The sequence below is a fragment of the Macaca nemestrina genome, chromosome 20 (genome assembly GCF_043159975.1).
Source record: "Macaca nemestrina isolate mMacNem1 chromosome 20, mMacNem.hap1, whole genome shotgun sequence".
NCBI lineage: Eukaryota > Metazoa > Chordata > Mammalia > Primates > Cercopithecidae > Macaca > Macaca nemestrina.
Window position 1 is genome coordinate 15,873,431 of NC_092144.1, and position 22,596 is coordinate 15,896,026.

The 22,596-nt window shown below is 49.0% G+C and overlaps 2 protein-coding genes across 3 annotated transcripts in view; both read right to left on the bottom strand.

The window, feature by feature from the left end:
• Nucleotides 1-3,164, bottom strand: part of LOC105492488 (mediator complex subunit 26) — a 54,251-nt gene extending 51,087 nt beyond the window's left edge. Inside the window, exon 1 of one of the 2 annotated variants that reach the window (XM_071087587.1) lies at nucleotides 2,596-3,164. Coding sequence is in view for 1 of the 2 variants with exons in the window: in XM_011759762.2 (XP_011758064.2) it covers nucleotides 2,596-2,667 (72 nt within the window). In the remaining variant the exon portion in view is untranslated. The remainder of the gene's footprint in view (nucleotides 1-2,595) is intronic. The other variant, XM_011759762.2, reaches the window with a different exon arrangement.
• Nucleotides 3,165-5,501: 2,337 nt separating this feature from the next.
• The window catches only part of LOC105492449 (small integral membrane protein 7), a 30,553-nt gene continuing 13,458 nt past the window's right edge, over nucleotides 5,502-22,596 (bottom strand). Inside the window, exon 5 of the mRNA XM_011759602.3 lies at nucleotides 5,502-22,455. Within this exon, the coding sequence (XP_011757904.1) occupies nucleotides 22,440-22,455 (16 nt within the window). The 3' untranslated portion in view covers nucleotides 5,502-22,439. The remainder of the gene's footprint in view (nucleotides 22,456-22,596) is intronic.

Sequence of the window (22,596 nt, forward strand, 5' to 3'; positions counted from 1 at the left end):
AGAATTTCTTTGTCAAGGAGATGGTTGGTAAACACGACTTCGTCACTTCCCTAACTTTCCAGATACTTTTGGATATTAGGTCAGTTCCTGACACTGATTTTGCAAGCAATAGCTAAGTTTGTTAACCATAATTGCATGCCCATAAAGGTAAGCATTACATGACACAATTCTCTGCCGCTTCTCTCAGAAGAGGTTTAATTTTAGTGTTGGCTCTTCAACACTGTCCCCGTTTTTTTTTTTTTTTTTTTTTTTCCACGAGCATCTTAAATATGTGTCAACTAAATATCCAGTAGTGGAATTCATCATTGGGCAGGGCAGAGAGGAGAGACCGGCACACCGGCAGCACCTGTGCTGGAGCCACCTGCTCTCACCTGAGCCCACATTGATCCGAGAGAAACTGCAGACACACTGACATGCCCAGCTCTCACCACCACCTCCGCCAGCAAACCCCGTCCACTGCAGCTGTTTCTGCATGCTGTTTGCTCAAAGCAAACGGTCCTGTCAAACGGCCCATAACAGCGCTCAGAGGATCAATCACAAAGGAGGCACTTTCCTCATTGCTCATAATCAAGAAGATAATTTCCCAAATCCATCCACCCCATGTTAGTAGGACTCTGCCCAAGATCATCACCAAGGTCCCTGACAATAAGCGATATGAAATGCAAATTCCATGTCAGGTAACATAACCAGGGACCTATATAACATTTCTGCATGAGCTGAGACACACAAAACTAAGATTTGTTCCGTCCTCTTTTCTTCTGCCTCAAGGAACCCTTTTGATTAGAGCCTTACACAATACTGGAAACTGTGAGGTCACTGGAGTGACCTAATCTACAACACTGTGATCGCCTGTCAAAGTGCCGCCTGATCCCAAAGCTCTCTGAGGTGGCATTAAGGATCAGTGCTAATATCTCAGCAACCTCTCAGACTCTCCAGAAGGAAAGCGAGTGCGTGAAATTCAAAAAATTACCTTCTGGCTCCACAAAAGATGTACAAGTCACCAAGGCTATTTTTTTCATGTCACTAGTTTTATCCTCTAATATTTCAATCTTAAAATTGCAGTGGCACCAGTTACTGCAAAAAGGACATTCGAGAAGGTTTTATATAGCTTGTGCCCACTCCACCCCCAAAGTCATAACAAAAATGTATAATATAACATTTGTTAAAGACAATTACCATCAAGTCAATGTTAATGGGACCTGAATACCAGGGATAAGAGAAGTACTTATATCACAGCAAAAACAGGGCCTTAGAAAAAAACTCATAACCCTTCAATCTTACCAAAAATTGTATAAGTCAACGTGAATTATTCCAAAAACATCATCAGAGTTAAGCATACTGCTAAGAGTAATCAGCCAAGCTCATTACTTGTAGTAAAACTACAAATAAAAACCCCTACGGTGAGAGAAACCTGAGTTACCTGGCCAAGCCAAAGATGATTTTTTTCTTCCATTCACAGCATATTAAAAAGTGATCTCAATGGCCACTTCCTGGGAAGCAGGGCCTCACTTCATACCTGGATGCTACTGCATCTTCCCACCGCCCTGCTCCTGCCGCGGAAAGTATGACCCCTACTGCCAAGAAACTCTTGGAGAAAATATGAGAATAGATCAGTCTTCCCACCCCCACCCCACCCCCGCAACAACACACATACACACACACAGATACACAGCCACACATACGGAGGGGGAAGGGGCGGTCCCTCCGCCAACAGTAGCCTCAGCAAAGGGGCACCCGAGGAAGCGACACCCTGGAGTTAACCCTGACAGTCTGGGTCAATAGCCACCAGGCTGAGACCCCCAGGTGAGGGAAAGAGCCTACTGAAACAGGGCTCTTGGGTAAACGGGAGAGAAAAGTCCTCTTTAATTCACTACCCAAAAAAATGGAGCTCTGGCTTGGTCAGAGACGCAATGGGTACTGAGGCCCAGAAAGGCAACAGGAAGGATCCCACCCTCCCCGAAATCATCTGTCGCTGGCAGCGACCCCAAGAGGGTTTTGGCGAAGGCGTGTCCAGTCACAGAAGGGAGACAGACTCTCCACGTACCCTGGGTACCCGGCCAGGGGCAAAACACACTGGGGGTTCTCTCCGAAGCCAGGAAGGTGCTGCCAGCCGGGAGGAGGGGGAAGGACTTCTCTCATAACCCAGAAGGCTAAGACATGGGAGACACAGGTTCCCCGAGTCATACCCCGGACACCAGTTGCTTCACAGCCCTTCTCCCTCCCCTCCCCCGCTCCGGGAGGGCTTCCCGGGGGTCTCAGGTCCCGGAGGGAGGGCGATGCAGGGCAGCTTCGTCCCGAGCAGTGAGGGTCATAGAGCTGGAGCAGAAAGGGGAGATAAACTCTACCCTTAGCCCCCCGTCTGCTTCCTCCGCCCAGGCCGCACGGAAGCCTCGGCCTCACGTACCAAGCGCTGCCGGGCTGCCCGACCTGCCCCCGGCCCGGGCCCGAGGAGTGAGAGGCAGAGATGGCAGCGGCCCTCGAGGGGAGGTGGGCGCCAGACGGGTCCCCCGAAGCCCGGTGGGCGAGGGGGACAGGAGAGGGGGAGGGTCCCAGGCCCATGCGGCCTCCGTCCCAGCTCGCACGGCGGGTACTTACGTTGCTCTGGGGGTCGATGGCCTGCAGCAGCCGGTCCCTGATCTGCTGCGGAGACGCCGGAGCCGCTGTCATTGCCTGGGCGAGGCGGGGGGTTGCGGCCGGGCCAGCGGGCGGGCGGGCTGAGGCGGGGGACGGGGGTCACTCACTCGCCGGCCTCCGGGAGCCGGAGCCGCATGTTCCCCGCGGCGCCGGAGGGTTAGGGGCGCGCGGGGTGGCGGAGAGGGGAGCCGGGGCCGGGTCTCGGTCCCGGGCCGCCGCCGCCACCGAAGGAGGAGGAGGAGCCGCCGGAGCCGCCGCCGCTTGCTGCCGCCGCCTCGAGAACCAAACTCCAGTGAGCTGCCCCCGCGCGGAGTACTCTGGGTAGTCCGCGCCGCACGCAGCGTCGGCGCCACGCTGAGGAGGTTGGGAGATGGGACGGGCGGAGACGCCAGGCATGGGCGGGGCTGCCCGTGCGCCACGCCCCGCGCCTCCGCGCACGCGCGCGCAGGCGCACTCACCCGCCTGTGCCGCCCCGCCCCGCCGCCCGGCCTAGGCAGCCGTTGGGAGGAGGTTGGGCGGGGCAACGGTCGCTGCCTGGAGACCCCGCCCCCGCCCGGGTCGCGGGGCAGGGCTTTCTGACGGAAGCGCGCGCGCAAAGAGTCCTTGAACCCGGACGCTCGCGGCGGCTACCTCAGGGCAGGGAGGGCGGCGGGAAAATCCTTCCTCTAGGAGAGCCTTCCCGGCGCGTGACTGGGGGATGAGAGTCGCAGGCTGAGCAGCTGCCGAAGTTTTTGTGAGGGCGAGGGAAGCAGACGTCCACGTTGTGATTCTGCGTACGGAAGGGTCATCGGAGGAGTCCAGGGGTGTCGCCGCGGCCGCCCCCGCCCCTTAGAGAGTGTGGGAATGGGTGTGGTGACGGGCGGGGGTCTGCATCGCCACGCGCGACCCCGATCGCGAAAACGTGAGGCGGCAAAGAAGCCGCCCCCCGTAGCTGGGAACGCTGGAAAGCCGGAGGGTGCAAATCTGCGTCTACGCCGCGGCTTCTCCACCTCGGCGCCACTGGCATTTGGGCGATATTGCTCTGTCGTCGGGGCGGGTCCCGCGATCTGTCGAAAGTTGAGCGGCATTTCTGGCCTCAGAAGCGCCCCCTCCCCCAGTCTGCAGTCATTGCCGCCGTCCCTTGTTGGGGCACAGTCCCCCCGCCCCGCTACCGGCAGAAAACCCCGTGATTGAAAGACCCTTCTACCCGCCTCTGCCTGGAGGTGCTGTAAAACTGAGATGCTCATTCTCTTAACCAAACACGTCACAGGAGGAAACGGAGGCCCAAGGTCACCTAGACTTCGGGGTTAAGCCCAGAACCGCAGGTGTCAAGTTTAAGGGCGCCCCTCCTCCCTCCACCCTACTTATTGCCTTCTGTAATTGCTCCCCTCTCTCTGGGAACTCTGTTAGAAATGCTGTTGTGAGACGGGGTGGAAAGGCAAGCTCGGCGGCCTCGGGAGAAATCTTTTTTTTCCCCACTGTTACAGGAAGACCTAGATTTAAAACAGGAGGAAGACGGCTGATGAGAACCACATGTGTGCCTTGGCGCTGCCTGGCACCTGTTAGTCTTGTATTTGTTGTGCTTCTGGGAAATATTTTCATTTGCAAAAACGGCTGCTTCTGCACGTGGCTATAGTTGCGTGCTTCTGCACATGTGAAAAGTTTTACATCCCCTTGGAGGAGAAAAGAAACACGGGCAAAACACTTGTCATTTACTGCTCCCAACCTCACCCCTCCCAGAATGCGGAGCATTGTGTATATGGTGTACATGGTCCAAGTTGGAAACTGGCCCATTCGGAGATAATTCTTTATCTCATTTCTGATAAGCAAAATAAACAAAGCCTTCCTCAGGCATATTCTGGTCTTGCCTTTCAATTTCTAACTCGGATGTACAGTATCTTTTTTTTTTTTTTTTTTTAAATAAAGGATTACATAGGAGACAATTTATTTTGCATGGGTCAAGTTATTTTAAGAAACATTTGGGCGGGAGTGGTGGCTCAAGCCTGTAATCCCTGCACTTCAGCAGGCTGACTCGGGTGGATCACTTGAGCTCAGGAGTTCGAGACTAGCCCGGCCAACATGGTGAAACCCCATCTCCACAAAAAATACAAAAATGAGCTGGGCGTGGTGGCGCGCACCTGTAATCTCGGCTACTAGAGGGGGCTGAGGCAGGAGAATTGCTTGAACCCGGGAGGCAGAGGTTGCAGTGAGCCAAGATTGCACCACTGCACTCCGGCCTGGGCAACAGACTCTGTCTCAAATGAACAAAAACAAACAAAATGTGGGGCCAGCCATGGTGGCTTATGCCTGGTAGCTCATGCCTGTAATCCCAGCACTTTGGGAGGCCGAGGTGGGCAGATCACTTGCAGTCAGGAGTTCAAGACCTGTGTGGCCAGAATGGTGAAACCCCTTCTCTACCAAAAAATCAAAAATTAGCCGGGCATGGTGGCACCTGTAATCCCAGCTACTTGGAAGGCTGAGGCAAAAGAATTGTTTGAACCCAGGAGGCAGAGGCTTCAGTGAGCTGAGATCATGCCGCTGTACTCCAACCTGGGTGACAGAGCAAGACTGTCTTGAAAAATCAACATTTGGAAAGTACTCAACTTACCTGTTTTTTAAAAACTAAGAAGCATTGACATGACTGAGTTCCTCAAGGGCACGGGCTCTTTTTGGTATCCCCAGTAGACAGAAAAATAATATTTGTGGAGTAAGTCAATGAAAGTTTCATCAAATACACGGTAGTGTTACACACACCCCCAGACACATGAATGCATTTCAGTTTCTACAGATCTGGTACACCATGGGTCTCAACAGCTATTTCCAGAATGAATGAAATACTTCATAAAATATAATACTATATACACCAGGATACACAAAACACACACGGATAGTTTTATTCCACATTTAATGTATGTAAAAGGGTGCTTTTGTAAATGCAAAGATTGAATCAGATAACCACTGAACAGCAGTCTTGAAAACATTAGCAAGTTCTCTTAGGTCCAGGGTGGATACTGCAGTTCACTTAGCCAACTTTCTGCATTGAGACATCCTTGCCAGGAATCCTGTCAGTTATGCAAAGATGCGGCACAAGATAACTACTCTTGCTGTGATGGTTCGTCCTCAATGACAGGTCCCTTATAGTATTTAGGTACAACAAGGTCTTTTGTGCTTGGAATGCCCTTGAAAAAGCTGCCTCACCTGTTAGTGAGGGGAACCCCAAAGAGAAAGGGAGAGGAAGGGCTGGGTGCAGTGGCTCACACCTATAATCCCAGCACTTTGGGAGGCCGAGGTGAGCAGATCATTTGAGGTGAGGAGTTAAGAGACCAGCCTGGCAAACATGGTGAAACCCCACCTCTACTAAGAATACAAAAATTAGCTGGGCGTGATGGTGGGCGCTTGTATTCCCAACTACTTGGGAGGCAGAGGCAGAAGAATTGCTTGAACCCAGGAGGCGGAGGTTGCAGTGAGCCAAGAGCACACCACCTCACTCCAGCCTGGGTGACAGAGTGAGATTCCATCTCAAAAATAAAATAAAATAAAATAAATAGTAGAAAGGGAGAGGAAGTAGCTCAGAGTCCATGATTTGCTCTTGCCACGGGAAGAGGCAAAGAAGTTAGTGTCAGGAGGTCAAGTGCAGAGTATCTTCAGTCCAGCTGGATGGTAAGGGAGTAGGAGGATGTTTCTCCCTGGACTCACTGCTGTGGCCTAAGCAGGAACGGAATACTCAAGAGCACTGCAGAGGAAGCCTTGACCAGGCAGGTTCACACAGCTCTACAGGACCAGTCTTCCACAGCGACACCTTGTGATAGCCAGGAGCAACAGCAGGAATGCGCTCATCACAATGATAGAAGCAAGCCCCTGATAGGCCATTTAAAGCACAGGGTTACTAAACTTACCCTAATGAGGGATGTGAGGGCTCCAGGGATTAACAGAAAAAGCCAGTGTGACAAAAACCACCACCCCACTTCAACCCCTATGTTTGCTTTGGGTTTAACAGGCTGGCAGAATCTTTTTTTTTTTTTGAGACAGAGTCTCACTCTGTTGCCAGGCTGGAGTGCAGTGGTATGATCTTGGTTCACTGCAGTCTTCGCCTTTTGGGTTCAAGCGTTTCTCCCTCCTCAGCCTCCCACGTAGTTGGGACTATAGGCACGTGCCACCACACCTAGCTAATTTTTACATTTTTAGTAGAGACGGGGTTTCACCATGTTCGCCAGGATGGTCTCAAACTCCTGATCTCGTGATCCGCCTGCCTTGGCCTCCCAAAGTGCTGGGATTACAGGCGTGAGCCACCGTGCCCAGCTGCTGGTGGAAATTTTTAAAACCCTTTCTCAAATATGAACTCATTCAACCGTATCAGTTATCTCAGAAGTACCTAGAGATGAGTTTCATAGTTCTGCTTGGCTTTGCACTAAGTCTTGTTTACTCTAAAAGTGAAACCAATTTAAATTGGCTTTGACTAACCTTGACATGTCAAAGGTAGCTAGAAGAACTCAATTTTTTAATCACATCTTCGGATGGGGATACACAAAGGATACCTGCTCCTGAGAATCCAGTTTTGAAGCCAAGCCCTGGAACTGGTTGGGGGGGATTCATGAACACAATAATTGCGCTGTACAAACACAACACAGCTGGGACGCCAAGGAAGGAAAAAAGTCATTAACTGCGAGCATTTCTTTTTTTTTTTTTTTGAGGCAGAGTCTCACTTTGTTGTCCAGGCTGGAGTGAAGTGGTGCCATCTGGGCTCACCTCTACCTCTTCGGTTCAAGTGATTATCGTGCCTCAGCCTCCTGAGTAGTTGGAATTACAGGTGTGCACCACCAAGCCCAGCTAATTTTTGTATTTTTAGTAGAGATGTGGTTTCGTCATGTGGGTCAGGCTGGTCTGGAACTCCTGACTTCAGGTGATCCACCCGCCTCAGCCTCCCGAAGTGCTGGGATTACAGGCACGAGCCAACATGCCTGGCCAACTGGGAGCACTTCAATAAGTTCATACCCTCTGACCCTGTGGGTGTGAGCATACTGAAATTCACAACTTCTAGAAATTTATCTGAAGGAGGCAATCAGATGTAGACAAATATGTATGTACAAGGAAGTTCACTGAAGCACTATTTGTAAGAAAGATTGGAAGCAATGTAAGCCTAGCAATAGGGGAGTACGTAAATAAATTGTGATCAATTCCCCACAATGGGAAGGTTATGAATTAGAAGGCTCCACAGGGAGCTTTGTGGGGGCTACAACAAATCTAAGCCACAATGTGAGTGGTGACCTCACTGGTGTATGTACATGTAGAAATTCACCAAGCTGGCCAGGTGCGGTGGCTCATGCTTGTAATCCCAGCACTTTGGGAGGCAGAAGCGGGTGGATCACCTGAGGTCAGGAGTTCGAGACCAGCCTGGCCAATATGATGAAACCCTGTCTCTACTAAAAATACAAAAATTAGCTAGGCAGGTGGCACGCGCCTGTAATCCCAGCTGCTCGGGAGGCTGAGGCAAAAGAATCACTTGAACCCACGAGACAGAGGTTGCAGTGAGCTGAGATGGCACCATTACACTCCAGCCTGGACAACAGAGACTCTGTCTCAAAAAAAAAAAAAAAAAAAATTCACCAAGCTGTACACTGCTATAAACTTCCAAAGTAAATTGTGTGCACGTGTGCGTGCATGTGTGTGTGATGTTGTCACTAAGAAAACCTGTATTGGGTTGGGCACAGTGGCTCACGCCTGCAGTCCTAACTAGTGGGAGGCTGAGATGGTTGAACCCAGGAGTTTGAGGCTGCAGTGAGCTACAACTGCACCACTACACTCTGGCCTGGGTGACAGAGCAAGATCCCGTCTCTTACAACAAAAAAAACCCCACTATTGATGGAGAAACGCTCCCAATAAATAATAAAGTGCAGCATATAAACTATATACATTGTGATCTTAATTACACTTTTATTAAAATATACATACTTATGCACAGAGTGCATAGAAAAACTACTGGAAAGGAACCAAAATATTGACAGCAGTTCTGATAGATAGAATGACAGATGATGTTTATTTTCTTTTTACACTTTTTTCCTAGATTAGTTCCGCATTTTCCGGCATTCACGTGTTGTTTCCCAGCCATCCTGTCAAGTGCTGGGATTGTTCTGATCTCTGGGAGCCTCCAGGGCTGATTCCAGTATGGCTAATCTAAAGTGAGCTTGTAATCTCCAAAATCCTGATGGTGGCTTTTCTATCAGACAGACTAATAGATTCAGATCTAAGTCCCAACAGTTTGTGTTTTCCTTACTGTCCCAGTTTTATCATTATTCTTAGTACTAAACAGAGTGACAACGGGGAGTGACATTTGTTGACCTACGATGTGTCAGGGTCCATGCTGGGGACTTCACATGAGGACTCCATGCAGCCCCCTTGGACACTCAGGTCCTCGTGTCATCCCCAATTCCCGCCTGCCGCTGACTCTGGGGTGAACCTGCAACTCACTGTGGCTAAGAGAATGCAGTGGAAACCACATTCTACCCAGTCTGGGCTAAAGCTTTAACGAGGCCTGGAAGTTACCACACAGCCCAGCAATTCTACTCCTAGGAATCTCCCCCAAGAAAACTGAAAACATGGCTGCATGCAGTGGCTCACGCCTGTAATCCCAGCACTTTGAAAGGCTAAGATGGGCGCATCACTTGAGCTCAGGAGTTTGAGACCAGCGTAGCCAGTATGGCAAAACCCTGTCTGTACTAAAAATACAAAAAATTAGGGAGGTATGGTGGGGGGCACCTGTAGTCTCAGCTATTTGGGAGGCTGAGGTAGGAGAACCTCTTGAATCCGGGAGGTAGAGGTTGCAGTAAGCCGAGATCACGCCACTGCACTCCAGCCTGGGTAACAGAGTGAGACTATGTTAAAAAAAAAAAAAAAAAAAAAAGGGCAAGAAAACTGAAAACATACACTCACAGAAAGAAATGTACAGGTAAATGTCCATAGCAGCATTGCTCATAATAGCCACAAAGTGCAGACAACCTGCCCCACGTGGGTTCCTAGCCAGCCTTCTTTCTCACCATTCTTGAGTGGGTCTTCTCATACCTGTCCCACTGGGCACCCAAGCATGCAACCAAGTGACATGGTCTTTGTGCCTCAAAGGAGTAACCCAGGCAAAGTCATGTGGCTGGATTTGGGCCTGGCTAAAGAGTCTGGCCCGTGGCCGGGCATGGTGGTTCATGCCTGTAATCCTAGCACTTTGGGAGGCTGAGGCAGGTGGATCACTTGAGGCCAGGAGTTCGAGACCAGCCTGGCCAACATGGAGAAACCTCATCCCTACTAAAAAAAAAAAAAAAAAAAAAAATTAGGCACGGTGGTGCATGCCTATAATCCCAGCTACTCAGGAGGCTGAGGCAGGAGAATCACTCGAACCTGGGAGGCGGACGTTGCAGTGAGCTGACAAGACGGTATGGCATTCCAGCCTGGGTGACAGAGTGAGACCCCATCTCAAAAAGAAAAAAAAAAAAAGTCCAGCCCAGAGCTCAGGGTTCCCAGACTCTGAATCAAATCAAGCATAAGCCATTTCCCCAAAGAGCAGACAGGAGAGAAGGACCAAGGTGCTGATGTCCAAAGCCAAGTAGGAGGGTGGACCTGACAGAAACAACAACAACAAACTCACCCTAGCCAATGGAGCTTCCCAGAAACAAAGGTGCAGAGTTGTACCCCAACACAGAAGGCAACATCAAGAGAGTAGCTGGGTGCAGTGGCTCACGCCCGTAATCCTAGCACTGTAGGGAGGCTGAGGTGGGCGGATCACTTGAGGTCAGGAGTTTGAGACCAGCCTGGCCACCATGGTGAAATCCCATCTCTAGGAGAACAAAAAAATTAGCTGGGCGTAGTGGCAACCGCCTGTAATCCCAACTACTCGGGAGGCTGAGGCGGGAGAATTGCTTAAACCTAGGAGGCAGAGATTGCAATGGGCCGAGATTGTACCACTGCAATCCAGCAAGACCCTATCTCAAAAAAAAAAAAAAAAAAAAAAATTATATATATATATATATATATATATATTTACAATTTGACCCTGTGTTAGCAGAGTACTTGCCCCTGCTCCCCTAAATGTCCCCATCCTAATCCCCAGAACCTGTAAATATATCATGGCAAGAGATAACTAAGGGTGCAGGTGAAATTAACATAACTCATCAACTGACTGCTGGATTCTCCCGGTGGCCCCAGTGGAGTCACAAGGGTCCTTAAATGGGGAAGAAAGAGGTAGAGGAGTCAGAATGAAGAGACAGGGTGTCATGAGAAAGACTCGACAGGCTATTGGTTGCCTGGAAGATGGAAGAAGAGGCTGTGAACCAAGGATGTGGGCAGCCTCTAGAAGCTGGAGAAGGCAAGGAAAGTTTCTTCCCGAGAGCCTCTAGAAGGAACCAGCTATGTGGACACACTGATGCTAGCCTACAGAGACCCATTCTGTACTTCTGACTTCCAGAATTGTAAAGAATAAATTGGTGGAATTTTGTTTTTGAGACAGAGTCTCGCTCTGTCACCCAGGCTGGAGTGCAATGGTATGATCTCGGCTCACTGCAACCTCTGCCTCCCGGGTTCAAGCGATTCTCCTGCCTCAGCTTCCCATGTAGCTGGAATTACAGGCATGCGCCACCACGCCCAGCTAAGTTTTTGTTTTAGTAGAGACAGGGTCTCACCATGTTGGCCAGGCTATATTTGTTTTGTCTGACACCATGAAGTTTGTGGTTATTTTTTACAGTGGCAAGAGGAAACTAACACGGCTTTAAACAAAAAGCTGGCCAGGCACAGTGGCCCACGCCTGTAATCCTGGCACTTTGGGAGGCTGAGGTGGCAGGACTGCTTGAGCCCGGGAGTTCAAGACCGCCTTGGGCAACATAGTGAGACCCCATCTCCACAAAAACAAAAAAAATTAGCTGGGGGTGGTGGCACGTGCCTGTAGTCTCAGCTACTCTGGAGGCTGACGTGGGAGGATAGCTTGAGCTCAGGAGGTTTAGGCTGCAGTGAGCTAAGACAGTGCCACTGCACTCCAGCTTGGGCTACAGAGCAAGACCCTGTCTCTAAAAATATAAAGAAAGAAAATTTAAAAGTAAAGAACAAGTGGATCATTTGGTCTTTTAAGATGTGGCGCTGCTCAATTAGAACGTTCCTCGATGCAATGCAATTACAGTCACTGAGGCACTGGATTTTCTAGTTTTCTTTAACTAAGACGGAGACTGAAACAGTCACACGTGGTTCCTGGCTACTGTGCCGCTGAGCACAGGCCCTTATGACTCAAAAGTGTGGCCTATGGACCAGCAGTATTAGCATCACCAGGGAGCTCCTCAGGAACATAGGTCCTTGACCAGGTGTGGTGGCTCACACCTATAAACCCCAGCACTTTGGGAGGCCAAGGCAAGACGATCACTTGAGCCCAGAAGCTCAAGACCAGCAACACAGTGAAACCTCATCTCTACAAAAAAAATACATTAGCTGGCTGTGGTGTTATGCGCCTGTTGTCCCAGGATGCTGAGGTGGGAGGACTGCTTGAGCCTGGGGGAGGTCGAGGCTACAGTGAGCCATGATCACCTCACCTGGGTGACAAAGTGAGACTGTGTCTCGAAAGAAGAGAAAAGAAAAGAGAAAAGAAAAGAAAAGAAGGAAGAAACGTAGGCCCTTAGCCTACACCTCCCCAGCCTGTTAGGCAGAATCTGAATTCCACGAAGACACCCCCAGGGGATTTAGGGGAATGTTAAAATCTGAGACCCACCCATGGTTGAGGCCACCATTGACTTACACACAAATGCCTTCCTCTGTAGCACCAGGAGATAAAACCCATCACAGAACTTCTCAGGGTGCCTCCTACACCACACCAGCTTTGTGTGTTTGTTCTTTAATGCCTCAAGGCATACTATTAGCCAAGGAGAGTAACTAACAGCAGCTGTTGAATACTATGGGTCAGACTTTGACCATCTGTTATGGACTGAATTGTGTCACCTACCCACGCCTAAATTCATATGCTGAAGCTCTGACCTCCAAGGGGGACTGTATCTGGACACAGGGTCTTTTGGAGGTAATTAAGGTTAAATGAGGTCATAAGGGTCAGGCGATAAGCCAACAGGACTAGTGTCCTTATAAGAAAAAGGAGGCTGGTTGCGGTGGCTCATGCCTGTAATCCTAGCACTTTGGGAGGCAGAGGCAGGTGGATCACTTGAGGTCAGGAGTTCCAGACCAACCTGGCCAACATGGTGAAACCCCACCTCTACTAAAAAGAAATACAAAAATTAGCCAGGTGTGGTGGTGTGCACCTGTAACCCCAGCTACTCAGGAAGCTGAAGCAAGAAGAATCACTTAAACCAGGAAGGCAGAGGTTGCAGTGAGTTAAGATCGCGCCACTGCACTCCAGCCTGGGTGACAGAGCAAGATTCTGTCTCAAAAGAACTGTGAGGCCATTAAACCTCTTTTCTTTTCTTTTCTTTTTTTTTTTTTTTTCGAGATGGAGTTTCACTCTTGTTGCACAGGCTGGAGTGCAATGGCGTGATCTTGGCTCACTGCAACCTCCGCCTCCCAGGTTCAGGTGATTCTCCTGCCTCAGACTCCTGAGTAGCTGGATATACAGGTGCCCGCCACCATGCCCAGCTAATTTTTGTATTTTTTTTTAGTAGAGACAGGGTTTCACCACGTTGGCCAGGCTGGTCTTGAACTCCTGACCTCAGGTGATCCGCCTACCTGAGCCTCCCAAAGTGGTTGGGGTTACAGGCGTGAGCCACCGCACCTGGCTGTTAACCTCTTTTCTTATAAATTACCCATTTCTTTACAGCAATGCAAGATGGCCTAATACACAGCTCTAGCTGACTAATATACCATCTCACCAAAGCCTTGCAAACCCAGTTGAGAAAGCAACAATATTAATAAAAACAGAGACGATTACTGAGTGCCTGCCCAGCATCAGGCAGGTTATAGGCCCATGTCGAGGCTCTCTCCTTCACTGTACGCATGTCACAGATGAAGATGTAGAGGTGCAGAAGGGCCAAGACATACAGCCCAGGTCAGAGCCACACCTCCAACTTGCTTTCTGCTACAACCATCCTTTCACCTTTTTTCTCATGCACACAATGCACTCTAATTAGATGTAAAGCTTCATTTCCCCTAAAATTTCCACAATTCCCTCAGCACGGTCCACACTCTTTTGCCTAGGTTTACCACCAACTGCCAAGATAATAATGTAGACACCAATGAACAGGATCCACTAGTAAGATGTCATCTTTTTTTTTTTTTTTTTTTTGAGGCGGGGTCTTGCTCTGTTGCCCAGGCTGGAGTGCAGTGGCGCGATCTCGGCTCACTGCAAGCTCTGCTCGCCTTCTTGAGTTTGCGCCATTCTCCTGCCTCAGCCTCCCGAGTAGCTGGGATTACAGGCGCCCACCACCACGCCCGGCTAAGTTTTTGTATTTTTAGTAGAGACGGGGTTCCACCATGTTAGCCAGGATGGTCTCCATCTCCTGACCTCAGGAGATGATCCGCCTGCCTCGGCCTCCCAAAGTGCTGGCATTACAGGCGTGAGCCACCACGCCCGGCCATAAGATGTCATTTTTTAAAAACCGTCTAGTCCAGAGATCGGTAAACTTTTCCAAAAAGGGTCGGAGAGTAAATAGGTTCAGCTTTGCAGGCTGAATGGTCTCTGCTGCAAGGACTCAATCCTGCCCTTGTAGTGCTAAAGGAGCCACAGATGATACACAAACTAATGAGCATGACAGCTGATACAGTTTGCCTGTATCCCCACCCAAATCTCATCTTGAGTTGTAGTTCCCATAATTCCCATGTGTGGTGGCAGAGACCTGGAGAGAGGTAACTGAATCATGGTGTGCTTCCCCCATGCTCTTCTAGTGATAGTAAGCTCTCACGAGATCTGATGTTTTTATAAGGGGCAACCACTTCACTCAGCTCTCATTCTTCTCCTTCCTGCCACTATGGGCAGAAGGACACGTGTTTCCTCATCTGCCATGATTGTAAGTTTCCTGGGGGTCTCCCCAACCGTGCATAACTGTGAGTCAATTAAACCTCTTTTGTTTATAAATTACCCAGTCTCGGCTAAGCTAGGCGCGGTGGCTCATGCCTGTAATCCCAGCACTTTGGGAGGCCGAGGCGAGCGGATCACGAGGTCAGGAGATTGAGACCATCCTGGCTAACACGGTGAAACCCCGTCTCTACTGAAAATAAAAAAAAAAAAAATTAGCTGGGTGTGGTGGCAGGTGCCTGTAGTCCCAGCTACTTGGGAGGCTGAGGCAGGAGAATGGCGTGAACTCAGGAGGCGGAGCTTGCAGTGAGTCGAGATCACGCCACTCTACTCCAGCCTGGGCGACAGAGTGAGACTCTGTCTCAAAAAACAAAAACAAAAACAAAAAATTACCCAGTCTCAGGCAGTCTTTTTTTTTTTTTTTTTTTTTTGAGACAGAGTTTCACTCTTGTTGCCCAGGCTGGAGTGCAATGGTGTGATCTCGGCCCAATGCAACCTCCGCCTCCCGGGTTCAAGCGATTCTCCTGCCTCAGCCTCCTGAGTATCTGGGATTACAGGCACCCGTAACCACGCCCAGCTAATTTTTGTGTTTTTTAGCAGCGGCATGATCTCCACTCACTGCAGCCTCTGCCTCCCAGGTTCAAGGAATTCTCCTGTCTCAGCCTTCCAAGTAGCTGGGATTACAGGTGTGTGCCACCACGCCTGGCTAATTTTTGTATTTTTAGTAGAGATGGAGTTTCGCCATGTTGGCCAGGCTGGCCTCAAACTTCTGGGATTACAGGCATGAGCCTCCCTGCCTCGCCCTTCTTATCCTTCTTTTTCTTTTTATAGCATGCCTTTTCCTTTTACACAAACAGCATCTGTCTTTCATCAACACAGGAAAACATCAGGAGGCTTGTCAAATATTTCATAAACGGAAATTTGGTAAAGAAGGAGATAATGAAATGGTTGAAATGAAAAGAAAATGCCTTGCTAATGACAGCTTTGCTGGCGTTTCAAATCCAACCACTTCAGAGGAGAGCCGATCTCATTATCCAATCGCACTGCTGCTGTTCTGAGGAGTCTCAGGGAGCCTCAGATGGGTCTTTCCTCTAACTGTCAAGAGAAAGAGGCCAGTCACAGCAGCTCACGCCTGTAATCCCAGAACTTCGGGAGGCTGAGGTGGGCAGATCACCTGAGGTCAGGAGTTCGAGACCAGCCTGGCCAACATGGAGAAACCCCATCTCTACTAAAAATACCAACATTATCCAGGCATGGTGGTGGGTGCCTGTAATCCCAGCTACTTGGGAGGCTGAGGCAAGAAAATCACTTGAACCCGGGAGGCGGAGGCTGCAGTGAGCTGAGATCGTGCCACTGCACTCCAGCCTGGGTGACAGTCTCAAAAAAAAAAAAACAAAGAAAGACAAGAAAGACAAGAAAGACAGAAAGACAGAAAGAAAGAAAGAAAAAAAGAAAAAGACAGACAGAAAGAAAGAAAGAAAACTGGGTTTTCTTTCGATTGATTAACCACCACACTTGAAAATGGGAGGGAAGATTTCCAGCAAATTTAAAAAACGTGTTTGTGTATATCTTCGTTAAAATGCAGGCCACAAGGGTACAGATGATTCCCCAAGTGGCTTTGAGAAGGAAGGGACACCTTGGGATTCTCCATCACACCCTAGCTCAGCAGTTGGCAAATTTTTCTGGTAAGGTGCCAAATAGGTGACATTTTCCATTCTGCAGGCCATATGGTTTCTGTGCCACTACTCCACTTCGCAGTTGTAGTATGGAGGTTGCTAAAGCAATTGTAGGTAATACACACACAAAGGGGTGTGGCCAGATTCCAATACAATTTTTTTTTTTTTTTTTTTTTTTTTTGAGACGGAGTCTCGCTTTGTCGCCCAGGCTGCAGTGCAGTGGCCGGATCTCAGCTCACTGCAAGCTCCGCCTCCCGGGTTTACGCCATTCTCCTGCCTCAGCCTCCCGAGTAGCTGGGACTACAGGCGCCCACCACCTCGCCCGGCTAGTTTTTTGTATTTTTTAGTAGAGACGGGGTTTCACCATATTAGCCAGGATGGTCTCGATCTCCTGACCTCGTGATCCGCCCGTCTCGGCCTCCCAAAGTGCTGGGATTACAGGCTTGAGCCACCGCGCCCGGCCAATTTTTTTTTTTTTGAGATGGAGTTTCACTATTGTGGCCCAGGCTACAGTGCAATGGCACGATCTCAGCTCACCGCAACCTCCACTTCCCAGGTTCAAGCAATTCTCCTGCCTCAGCCTCCCTGGTAGCTGGGATTACAGGCACGTGCCACCACACTTGGCTAATTTTGCATTTTTAGTAGACAGGGTTTCTCCATGTTGGTCAGGCTGGTCTCGAGCTTCCAACCTCAGGTGATCCACCCAGCTTGGCCTCCCAGAGTGCTGCGACTGCAGGCGTAAGCCACTGCACCCAGTCCTAACACAACTTTTTTTTTTGGAGACAGTCTAGCTCTGTCGCCCAGGCTGGAGTGCAGCAGAAAAATCTCGGCTCACTGCAACCTCTACGTCCCAGGTTCAAACAATTCTCCTGCCTCAGCCTCCTGAGTAGCTTGGACTACAAGTGTGCACTACCACACCCGGCTAATTTTTGTATTTTTAGTAGAGAAAGGATTTTTACCACAGCAGTCAGGCTAATCTTGAACTCCTGACCTCAAGGGATCCACCTGGCTCAGCTTCCCAAAGTGCAGGGATTACAGTTGTGAGCCACTGTGCCCGGCCCCAATAAAACTTTATTTACAAAAACAAGCCGTGGGCCAGATGTGCCCTCTGGGCTGTAGTTTGCTGACTCCTGCCCTAGAGCAGATGTACATGAAGGGCAATGAGGAAACCCATGCAAAAATACGTTCTCCTTCAACGTGCGATGGTGGAGGAAGCAAAATGGGTTCCAACATGAACCAAGTGAACTCTCCCAGAGTAGGTGCTGTACACTGTGGCCTTCTCTGCACTCATCACCCACAGCTTATCACTTCGGCAGTGACTCCCAGCCTGTAGTCTTGTTTTCTAATACACAAAATCTGAACACAAACCAGGTGCCCATCAGCTGGGGACTGGTTAAATTAATCACGGTATGTCTTTACAATGGCATATTTGCAGTTATTAAGAATCATATTGTGATTGAGCGTGGTGGCTCACACCTGTAATCCCAGCACTTTGGGAGGCTGAGGTGGGTGGATCACTTGAGGGCAGAGGTTCGAGACCCGCCTGGCCAACATGGTGAAACCCCATCTCCATTAAAAATACAAAAATTAGCTGGGCAGGCACCTGTAATCCCGGCTACTCAGGAGGCTGAGGCATGAGACTTGCTTGAACCTGGGAGGTGAAGGTTGCATTGAGCCCAGATCACTCCACTGCACTCCAGCCTGGGCGGGAATAAGACTGTCTCAAAAAAATAAATAAATAAAAATTTTAAAAAAGAATGATATTGTGGTTCATGCCTGTAATCCCAGAAATTTTGGAGGCCAAGGTGGGAGATGTGTTGAGTTCACAAGTTTGACAGCAGTTTAAGCAGCATAGGGAGACCCTGTCTTTACAAAAAAAAAAAAAAATTAGCCTGTGGTACGTACCTGTGGTCCCAGCTACTTGGGAGACTGAGGTGGGAAGATCGCGGCTGCAGTGAGCTCTCATCACGCCACTACACTCCAGCCTTGGCAACAGAGTGAGATCCTGTCTTTTTGTTTTGAGACGGAGTCTCCCTCTATCACCCAGGCTGGAGTGCAGTAGTGCAATCGTGGCTCACTGCAACCTCCACCGCCCAAGTTCAAGAGATTCTCCTGCCTTGCCCTCCTGAGTAGCAGGGATTACAGGCACGTGCCACCACACCCGGCTAATTTTTGTATTTTTAGTAGAAAAGGGGGTTCATCGAACTCCTGACCTCGTGATCCGCCCACCTCGGCCTCCCAAAGTGCTGGGATTATAGGCGTGAGCCACTGTACCCAGTCGAGTGAGACCCTGGCTTTAAAAAAAGAAAAAAAAAAGCCCAGTTTTCTTCAATGAATATGCATTAGTAGTTAAAAAAAAAATTTTTTTTTTTTGAGACAGGGGTCTCACTGCATCACTCAGGCTGAAGTGCACCATCTCGGCTCACTGCAACCTCTGCCTCCCAAGTTCAAGCGATGCCTCGACCTCAGTCTCCTAAGTAGCTGGGACTACAGGCACGTGCCACTATGCCCGGCTAATATTTGTATGTTTAGTGAAGAGAGGGTTTCACCATATTGGCCAGGCTGCTAATGAACTCCTGGCCTCAAGTGATCCGCCCACCTCAGCCTCCTAAAGTGCTGGGATTACATGCATAAGCCACCCTATCAGGCCTAAAAAATTTTTTCAAACAAAGTAAAACAAACAAAAGCCACTTAAAGCCACTCCAATGGTATTTAAGGATATTATGGACCCCTCCAGGGTTATCTGCCCCAAGGAAGCTAATGTCCTAATAGAAGCCAATGAAGATCACAACACTGGTGTCAGGGGCGGCCGTGATCACAGTGGACAAAATATAAACCAAGTCCAGCAAGAAGGTGGCTAAGGACTGATTTACTGACACTGCACCATAAGTAAAAACGAGACCTGTAACACCTCCCAGCAACACGGCAAGTGTAAAGAAAATAATGCTGAAATGAAAACAGCAGAACTCATCCTTCCTTATCCACTCTCAAAACATACATACAGGAATACGGAAAATGCTGCATGGGGATGGTGAAGAGAGGAAAAGGTGTACCAGGTTGGACATTGTTTGCATTTTTTTTTTTTTGAGATGGAGTTTCGCTCTTGTCGCCTAGGCTGGAGTGCAGTGGTGTGACCTCGGCTTACTGCAACCTCCGCCTCCCGGGTTCAAGTGATTCTCCTGCCTCAGCCTTTTGAGTAGCTGGGATTACAGGCCCGCGCCACCACGCCTGGCTAATTTTTGTATTTTTTAGTAGAGACAGGGTTTTGTCTTGTTGGCCAGGTTGGTCTCGAACTCCTGACCTCAGGTGAAATGCCCACTTCGGCCTCCCAAAATGCTAGGATTAGAGGGTGTGAGTCACCCACCGCACCCAGCCTGTTTGTAATGTATATATTTTTTTGAGACAGAGGATCTTGCTCTGTCACCCAGGCTGGAGTGCAGTGGCATGATTTCAGCTCACTGCAACCTCCACCTCCCAGGCTTTTAAGCAATTCTCTGCCTCAGCCTCCTGAGTAGCTGGGATTACAGGGGCATGCCAGCATATCCAGCTAATTTTTGTATTTTTAGTAGAGATGGGGTTTCACCATCTTGGCCAGGCTGGTCTCGAACTCCTGACCTCGTGATCCACCTGCCTCGGCCTCCCAAAGTGCTGGAAGCCGCCGCGCTGGCCTCTGTGTGCAATTTTTTTAAATGCTGTCATCAGCCTTTAATGGTGCGTGTGCAGACTGCACAAAGAAAAGTGGATGAGAAGACAGAAAACGCACACAGTGATGATACCCACAGCAACAGGCGCTCTCAGGCACTCAGCCGCATTCGAGTTCATCGAAACTTACAACAACCTTAGGCACACACAACTTGCAGGCCCATTTTAGAGATGTGGAAGCTGAGGCTTGGAGAGGGGAAAGCAATCAGCCAAGGTCCCACTCAGAATGAGCTGAGATGGGATTTGAACTCACACCTCACTGACCCAGAACATTAGTGCTTAAATGCTACGAGACACTAGGTACCCCAACTTCAAACTCTGATAACCTCTGGTGCCAGTGAAGGTTCTTGAAAAGCTTCCTTAAGAGACACAACCATGAGATTCCATTTTTAAAAGCTACAGCAGCCACCAACTAGCATCTGAAAAAGCCACGCTGCTATTATTAACAATGAGATGACAGTTCTCTGGAGAAAAAGAGGACTATTGAAACAAAACCTCAATGACAGGATTCTCTTCTGAGAGCACGATTCATCCCCATAATGGACAAATGCCTCGCCTCATTGAGACCTCCGCGCCAGTCTGAATAGGGCAGGAAGGTTTCTTCACACCATTCATCTGGCTTGCGAGGGACTCAGCCAAGATCTTGGCATGCCTGTTCTGAGAAGGACACCGACCTCAGCAAAGCCAGACCCAGCAGCTCCGACCTCTGCTACTTACAGACCATGGGGTGATGCTTGGCTGGGATACGGCAAGCAAATGAATTACAGAAGTGATCAAGGAGAATTCTACAACCTGAGAGGCAGCAAAAGTGGACTTGACCCTGGTCTAGCAACAGCCCACCATTGGCAATGACTCTTTCAATACTTTTAGGAGCAGCTCCAGTCAAAATTCCACCTGCTCAATTCTTTTTTTTTTTTTGAGACAGAATCTCACTGTGTCACCCAGGCTGAAGTGCAGTGGCTCAATCTCAGCGCCACCTCCCAGGTTCAAGCAATTCTCATGCCTCAGCCTCCCAAGTAGCTGGGATTATAGGCGCACGCCACCGTATCTGGCTAATTTTTCTATTTTTTTAGTACAGATAGGTTTTCACCATGTTGGCCAGGCTAGTTTCGAACTCCTGACCTCAAGTGATCCGCCTGCCTTGGCCTCCCAAGTGCTGGGATTACAGGTATGGGCCACTGCGCCGAGCCCCATTTGCTCAATTATTGACCATCATTTATTGAGCTAAATCCAAAAAGGAAACTCTACCACTGACCCTTTTCTTTTTCACGGTCTCCAAAATGAATCCTAGGTTTTTCCCGCAGGGTAATTCAAAAGGAGTCAGGTTGGAAACTGACTTCTTGCTTTAAAAAAAAAAAAAGTATACACAAAAGGTCCTTTTTAGAAATGAGGTTTATTTTCAAGGCTACTCAGGCCTAAAAGCCTGCATATTTACTTTTTTTCCTTCTTCCAGGTTTACCTCCAAGTCAGGATTTCAAAAACCACCAACATTCGGGCTCATTCTTACTGGTATAAACAAACCAACAAACAAAAGCAGACAACACAAAACTCAACGAGCAAATCACACAGCTGTGAGACTCAGCGCCAACCCCGGGCGTTTCATTTTGGCAACGAAACCAGGATTCCCTTTCAAAGAAGCTTCTGGAAAACGCTCTATTTCCTAGATGCAGGCCCCCTGGTTTTTCAACCTCAAAATCACCTACTCAAAAAGCAGACTCAGAAACCCAAGGTTTTAGAACACGGTCCCAATGTCACCACATCATAAAATCACTCTCATTCTTGCAACTGTACAATGAATGGCTCCCAAAGTCATTTTATTTAACAAAGGGGTCAAGGCAGAGAAAAACTTCCCTTAACATTCCCACAACTGCTCCACATGTCTTCTGTGGAAACACTGCACCAGGAACTAGCTCAACGCTCTTGCTAACAATTTAGTTTCTATACCGGAAGGCTGGTGTCCCTATTACAGGTGGCCCGTTCCTTAAAGCTTTAGGGTTAATCGCAGCTGTACTGAGTGGCCAAGCAGACCCTGGTGGGATGTGAAAAGAATTTGTTAACCGGACCCTGGCTGGGCCCAAAGGCTGTCAGACTCAGCAAGTAACACTGAAATGTCCAAAAACACAGCTGTGTTAAACTTACAAGCCAATCCTTCTGCTCAGATCTCTGGATAGAAATGACTTTTCTTTTATCTATGGGGAATGCAATTTCATCACAGTCCCTTATATAAACCCTCCTGAAACCCCTTCAGTAGACAGCATTCCAATTCAGAGACTAAAGTGAAACTATCTTTGAAAACAGGGACGTGGCTGGGAAGCCATGCCTATCTCGGCGAACACTTTTCCACGCACCACGAGCTTGGGCTTTCTGGGAAGGTTGTCGGTTCTCTGGTCAAAAACATTCTTGAAGTCATCAGGAATGGAGGAATGGAGACTCGGCATCCTGGGAAAGTGAGTTCCTGGTTTCATCGCTGGGATTCAAGAGCCGAACAGCCTGGAGAAGTCAGAGGGCAGAAATGTCTGTGAGGATTTTGAAACGACGTGATCGTTTTAAAAATATTGTCAGAGATTATTTTACATGACTATTAGTTAGATGATTTTACATGATTGCCTGATTTTTTCAAGTAACCTGTGA